This window comes from Gadus chalcogrammus, chromosome 9 (assembly GCF_026213295.1).
Source record: "Gadus chalcogrammus isolate NIFS_2021 chromosome 9, NIFS_Gcha_1.0, whole genome shotgun sequence".
Lineage (NCBI taxonomy): Eukaryota > Metazoa > Chordata > Actinopteri > Gadiformes > Gadidae > Gadus > Gadus chalcogrammus.
The window spans coordinates 2,762,931-2,770,430 of record NC_079420.1 but is presented as its reverse complement, the minus strand read 5'-3'; the positions used below and the strand labels follow the sequence as shown (position 1 = coordinate 2,770,430).

At 48.3% G+C, this 7,500-nt stretch overlaps 1 protein-coding gene across 1 annotated transcript in view; it reads right to left on the bottom strand.

Moving 5' to 3' along the window:
* Positions 1–7,500, bottom strand: part of kiaa1549la (KIAA1549-like a) — an 86,916-nt gene that overhangs the window by 31,902 nt on the left and 47,514 nt on the right. The window contains exons 13-14 of the mRNA XM_056598713.1: positions 7,187–7,374; positions 3,685–3,848 (exon numbers count right to left, since the gene is read on the bottom strand). Of these exons, the coding sequence (XP_056454688.1) occupies positions 3,685–3,848; positions 7,187–7,374 (352 nt within the window). The remainder of the gene's footprint in view (positions 1–3,684; positions 3,849–7,186; positions 7,375–7,500) is intronic.

The window sequence follows — 7,500 nt, the reverse complement described above, 5'->3', positions numbered from 1 at the left end:
GGCGACCGTGCCGAGCGTCCCGCTGGCCGTGGGCGTGGCTGCCGCTGCCGGAGAGTGAGAACTCCCCGTAGCCCTTCCTCCGGGCCTTCTGACGGAGCTTGTTCCTGTAGTGCTCGATGTCAGACTTCTGCTTCAGCCCGCTGTGGTTGGACTGCAACGCACACGCACACACACACACACACACACACACACACACACACACACGCATGAGCACGCACGCACACAGACACACACACACACACATGCAGATGTAAACACAGACGCACACACACACGCACACAGGCACACACACACATAGAGACGTAAACTCACAGGCACACACACACGCACGCACACATGCATGCACGAACACGCGCACGCACGCATGCAAACGTAACCACACACGCACGCGTAAACACAAGACGCACACACACGCGTATGCGTACATGGCCGTAGGAAGCATCATTGAGGCGTGTGGAGCAGACCATGATGTGGCCCTGGGGGATGTCTCCTACCGCATGTCCCGATACAACCTCAGTCTGCTGTAGCCGCCCATGGAAGGCCTTGTAGAACCCAATATTAAGGGCTGATACCTGAGACAGTGCTCGTGCACGTTCATGCGGTTCTGAACAATTTTGGGTCGTCGGCAGCATTTTGATGACATTTTTCACTCAAAGGTTTTATTCTTGTGGGGGGTACCAAAATAGAATTTCTTAAAGTGTGGGGGGGGGGGGGAAATGTCCCTAGTAGGCATGGCGGAAGCATGAGGCACATCAATGCTTCGCAGGGATTATGCAAACGAGATTCATCCGAAGGTTTAGGAAAAAACAGAAGCAAACTTTGAAGCCGAAGCAGACTACACACCCCAGCACAATCCCTGCGTCACATATGCTAATGTCAGCGCTTATAATCTCTGGTATGCGAGGTTGACAAATTGCTTCACATTTAATCTTCAAAGAAAACACCTAGAGCTAATTCTGGCTGCGCGTGTGTGTGTGTGTGTGTGTGTGTGTGTGTGTGTGTGTGTGTGTGTGTGTGTGTGTGTGTGTGTGTGTGCGCGTGTGTGTGTGTGTGTGATTTATTTAGCAAATAATAAGTAGACATCCACACTATGTATACATGTCTCAAAAGGACGTCCAAGCCTTTGTTACTGCGAGGGACTCACAGCTCTCACACAGAGCTCTCACAGGACTTGGTCTACCCTCATGTTGCCCTCCCTATCATCTCCTTACAACCATTAGCATCAACTATTATTATGTTTATCATTATCATTTTGTGTCGTTTATAATTTTTATAGGAAACATGGTCGAATGACACGTAATGAGACGTCAAGAAACAAACAATGAAATATTAACAGTCTTAACAAAAAATAAACATCACATCGGGTGGTACCCTTTTCAACGCCACCCCTTCCCCCCCCACCCAGCCCCCCCCCCTCCCCTGGGGTCCTGACCCAACCGGGCCTTGGTGGGGCTCACCTCCCCGTTGACGACCACTGAGTCCTGGCTGTGGGAGGAGGAGGAGGGGTAGGAGTAGGTTGGCTGGGCCGTCATGGGCTTGATGGTGATCAGACGCAGCGAGCCGGTGTGGTCCTCGTAAGGATCTGTAGGGGAGGGGGGGGGGAATCACAGGTAGGGACAAACTCGTTATCCACACTCACTCACATCAGTCTCGGAGGGACAATTAAGTGAGTTTGTTTGTGCGTTTGTGTGTTTGAGTGTATGTGTGTGTATGTGCGTGTGCGTGCAGATTTAAGTGTTTGTGTGTGTGCCTGTTTAAGTGTATGTGGTTTTTTTTGTGTGTTTAAGTGTGTGTGTTTGTTTGTGTGCGCGCATCAATATGTGTGTGCGACTGTGCGTGTTTAATTGTGTGTGTGCGTGTGCTTCTGCTGGGAAGAGAGGAGAGACAGCGACAGAGAGAGAGCGAGAACGAGAGCGAGAGAGAGTGAGAGTGAGAGTGAGAGTGAGAGTGAGAGTGAGAGCGAGAGAGAGAGCGAGAGAGAGGGAGAGGGAGAGAGCGAGAGCGAGAGAGAGAGAGAGCATGAATGTGTGTGGAGCTGTGATTGTGGTCCTGGTGTCGCTGACTCATTGCCTGGCTGATATCACATGGCAGAGCGCCTCATTGAAGACTTTAATGGCTTCTGGTTAGCTCCCCACTGAGCCATGCTGCTGGCGCTCACAAAAAGAACACTACGCAGAGCTGGAGCTGTTCCCTCTCATGCCTAACTAGTCCTTGGCAGAGTGTTGGTCAGGTTAACTAGTCCTTTGAACCATTATTGTAAATGTTACCATGTAATCGTATCGTCACATCAGGTAAGTTACAAAAGTAGGATAGTGGATAGAGTTGGATGGACTTAAAAAAAAGACTTAGAGAGAAATTTCAAAATAAGAATTAGCTCTGACTTTCTGCCCTCCTTACATGGCTGACGATGGTGATCACACGAGTAATGTCTCAGGGCCGGACGGGTCTCTAGCGTTAGCTAATCCCTCTCATCATTGTCATGCAGGGATATTCCGCAGAGCAGGGAAAGCTGGGGAGGAGGTTCTTAGGAGAGACTTCCTCAGAGAAGAGATTAAAAGGTGGCTGATAAGAAGCTGTTCATGTGGCAGCTTAAAATGGACGTCACACCAGTCGTTCTGCTTTTAAAACGCCTCTGAGAGGTCATGCACGGGACAAGGTCAAAGGTGCAGGGAAAGCAAAGGGTTCTCAGATCAACGAAGGGGAAGTAAATAACAATCACTTATTATTCAATTCTAAACTATGAACTCAATCCGAAAATAATCGTGAGAGACTTCTGCTTTGTAAACCTGCCTCACTTAGTTTTCTTATATAAAATCTCTTCTTTGACCTCATACATTCTGTGGGCATTGCGGAAGTAGAATACATGGTTTAAAGAAGAAATAAAAAACATGTAAGTGGATGGATTGTATTATTAATCAGACACTTGCTAGTGGACAATATTTTGCACCAACGTGCAGTAAAAGGTGACATAATGCAGGCATTAACAACATATATACGAGAGAGATCTGTATTTATGGATGTGAACAGTGGGGGGGATAACGGTTTAATTTCCTGTTGTCATTAGAGACAAAGTGAGATAGCCTTCGCACACACGTGCGATAAAGTGTGTTTCCAAGTGAAAAGTGAGCATGAGCATGGGACAAACTGCATCGACTTTCGAGGATTTGATTACTTCTAGTTTCGAGTGCCGTGAGGGATTCATGTGGACCTCATATATACACGGATGAGATGCGATGCCAAGTGGATCCGTCAATACAATTATTTTTCCTTGAAACGTTTGCAATACATTGTAGAAGTTTATAACATGGAGCTCTGCTAAAGGTGAACTCGGTCCGGTCTCGTCTGGAGTCTGGTTGCAAGCGCAGCGATCGATGGAAGCGTTGGATGTTTGATAAAAGCCTAGCCCCAAACCTTTTCGATCTGTTGTGCCACATCTCCCGTTACCCGTTGCTTTGCCACCATCCTCCTCGTCGCCCACTAAACCGCTGCCCTCTGTCTGCTCCCTGTACCACCCTCGTTCTTAGAAGCTACTTTCACCTCGACCTTCCAATCCTCCCCTTCCCCACTTACCAGCAGCATCCTCTGTCTCTGTTTCTGTCTCTCCCCTCTCTTTCCCCTAACCTCCCCCCCGCCCCCCTCCCCTGGGAGCTAACACACACTGATCCCCCCCCCCCCCCCCCTCACCGTTATTGCCTCTCTTGTGGAGCTCCTCCTTGCCATTCGTCTTGATACTGCTGCCGACCACGCTGCCCGCTGTCAGGGTCCTGCGCGTCGATGACGACTTCCCCGTGTTCAGCTTCCCGGAGCCGTCGCTCGACATGGAGCCGCCCTCCTCGCTCGGCAACCGCCTGCCCGTCGCCATGGCAACACAGGGAAAGAGGAGAGGAGGAGGAGGAGGAGGATGAGAGGAGAGGAGGAGGATGAGAGGAGAGGAGGAGAGGAGAGGTAGAGGGAGAGGCGGAGAAGCAAAAGGAGATTAGGAGGCGATTTGTTTGTACATGTAGGAAAGGATTTGAAATTTTGCACACGTGCGCTTGAATGCACACGTAAGTCACAAACACACACAGACACACACACACACAAATAGCCCCAGGTCATGTATCTTGTCACAGGTGGTGCGGTCTGGATCACAACCACACACGCACACACACACACACACACACACACACACACACACACACACACACACACACACACACACACACACACACACACACACACACACACACACAGTCAGGAAAGATTGCGTACTAGGGTTGTTGTATCAGCGATTAAATAAACATTGGCGAGCAAAGCACGGATTACCATATGTGTTGCACGAGGCAAACAATTAGAGGGGTGTTTAGAGGGAAGATAGGTCATATCCTGTTTGTCCCCCACCCCCCATTGCTTAGTTAGTTTGGATACTCCTTCTGAGAAATGATCACTGCAATTAATCTCTCTCTCTCTCTCTCTCTCTCTCTCTCTCTCTCTCTCTCTCTCTCTCTCTCTCTCTCTCTCTCTCTCTCTCTCTCTCTCTCTCTCTCTCTCTCTCTCTCTCTCTCTCTCTCTCTCTCTCTCTCTCTCTCTATTCAACCTCACACTTCTAGTTGTTTTGTTGTGTGCCTGTGGTAACCTTTGGAAGCGAATGCTTTTTTTCGTATCCTTTATTTGTTAAAAGGATGATGTCGTTCCGCCATGCTATGCCTGTGCTAGCTCTATGGCTAATCACTGCACTCCTATGTGCACACTGCATCTCCTTTCCCCCAAACGAGATAATTGCGAGTCCATTTTGTAAGCTGATTATGTTACAATGCACACAACAAAGCTCTCTACAGCCATTTACACGATCCCCGTTCCGCTTAATGGCTCCCATGGTACGACTTTTAGCCATGCTTATGAATATGCATGGCTTGGTCAACCACTAAAACAAAAAAGGGCAATAGATCATTCTTTTAGTGGTTTATAAATATATGAAAATATATGGGAATTCAGTTTGCCCTTGAATGTTTTTCTCAAACACGTTATCCCTATGGGTGTGTGTGTGCGTGTGTGGGCGCATGTGTGTTGGTGTGTGCGTCTGTGTGTGTGTGTGCGCGCATGTGTATTTGTGTTTGTGTGTGTGTGTGTGTGTGAGTGAGAGTTTGAGGCGGTTGCAAATATCATTATTAAAAAACATTTATGCCTTATTTACTTTTCTATTCTGCTGATTGCTGCCTCTGGTCATCACTATTCATTGGAAACTGACAACAGGCTCTGGAAATGATCTGAAAATGGGCCAGGGGGTGAACATCGAAGAGCTATAAACTAAAGTGCACTCCTGTTTAATGCACGTATTCCCATTCGCTCCTCCAACACCAACCTATTACAATTCCACCCGTTCACAAGAACAAGTGCATCGTTATTATACCGGCTGACTGATAGCTTCTTAGCTAATCGAATGGGACAAACACAACAGAAATACAGTGCATGCCAGTTAGCCTAACGCGCCTGGCGCTAGGGGTCGGCGCGTTGCTTGTGTGTTCTCATGCCAGGCAGTAGGTAAAGGCTTCGTTATGGTTCCCCGTTGACGCAACGCAATGACCATGCGGGCGCTTCGACGCAGTTGTAAACCTGCTTTGGTTCTGCGTCGGATTTACGTTGGGTTAGCGTTAGCGGACCAATCACAGCCGTTGCTGCTGCGTCGATTCGAGGCGCACGTCAGGTCCATGCGGTGCACACAAGGAGGGTCTGCAAGGACGTAACGGGTCCGTAAGCCCCCTTGCGTTGCGTCAACGTGGAGCCGTAACTAAGCCTAAACGGCTTGTTCACACTACATGCGTCCGTCGGCGGATGGCCGAGGGCATGTCGGACGTATAGGGGACTAGTCGTTGTAGACGCATACTGCAGCCAATCAAATCACCTCTCTCTACAAAGCCGATGTGTGGATATTAATACAAAAGAGGACACAAGCAACAGGTGACTAAAAACAATCCTATTATTCCACTATTATTTTCCTGCTTCTTCCTGCTTGTTATTGCAAAATGGATCCAGGAAACGTGTGGAGTGTATTTGCATAACCGCAATCTGATTGGCCGACGGATCCGGCGCTGACGGAAAAGTAGAACATTTCTCAACTTTTTGACGCAGGCCACGGAGCCAAATGGACGGACCCACAATGCAGTTTGCGAGCGCCCCATGCAAAGTCAATGAAATCCGTCGAGTTAGTGTGAACAAGCCCTAATGCTTCGTGCCCACTGCACCGTCAGTCAACGGACGTGGGAAGGCGTGGCTGACGGATGGGGGAGTAGTCTTTGCAGAGGCATCCGTCGGCCAATCAAATCGCTTCGCCGGGTTCTTCCCGCTTCTTCCTGCTTTTTGCGATGCAAGATGACCCGCTTTCCCGCTTTCCAGTATCGTCAGAGCCCGAGTCGCGTCACAGTGCTTAAATTTGCATACGCGATCTGATTGGATGACGGATCCGTCGCTGCCGAAAAAGTTGAAAATGTTTAAACTTTTTGACGGAGCTGAAGGCTCCAACGGAACGGACGGATCCACAATGCATTGCGCGTCCGTCCCCATTCAAAGTCAATGGGGATCAGTCAACGGACGGAGGTAGTGGGCACGAGGCGTAAGTACTACGACTTCGTCCATGTCACTTTCACAGCAGCGATTCGACCGCAGACTTGGAAAGGTCCACGACGAGTTGTCAGATACTCAAGTGTTTGGATCACTCTATGAGTGCTGATGTCAAACACGAGCAGCAGAAACAAAGCCCAGTTTTGCGTTCCGATCTTGTTGAAAGAGTTCGACAGCTGCTCGCGGAATCCACGACTATGGTTTCACTCGCTAGCTCAACAGCGCAAGCCTTTCAGAGAACGTAGATATGTAGAACATAGAGGATTTCAGAAACAATTGATATGTAGAACACAAAAGATTCCAGAGATAGGTAGAACATATACGATTTCAGAGACCATAGTTATGTACAACAGAACCTTTCAGAGGCATATATATATACATACATATATTACATATATTATTATATAACAAATACAAGTTCAAATAAAAAAAATACCAATCAGAATATAAAGTCTACTTAAATACGCAACTGATAAACACTGATCAACATATACGATTTCAGATACCATAAATATGTATAACAGAACCTTTATATATATATATATATATAAATAAATAAGCAACACAGATAAACAGTGATCAGCCCTACCCTCCTTTGTGCATGTCAGTGGACGAAGGCCTCTTATTGGCTGTCCCATCCTGGTAGGCCTTCCTCTCCAATGACAGTGGAGCGTCCCGCGCCGGGAGGGCCAGCAACAGCGTTTCCTTGGTAACAGAGGTGGTTTCATCCCCGGGCCGACCAATGTGCTTCTTGGCGTAGTCAAAGCCTTGGACTGGCTGTAAGAGTCAGAACACATTCAAGGGGTCAGAGGTCACTTCACACATCACGGATCGACGCCTCAACGGCTTTGAGACATCAAACATCTCAAACATCCACCCCAGTGACACACGCAGGTGTACCTC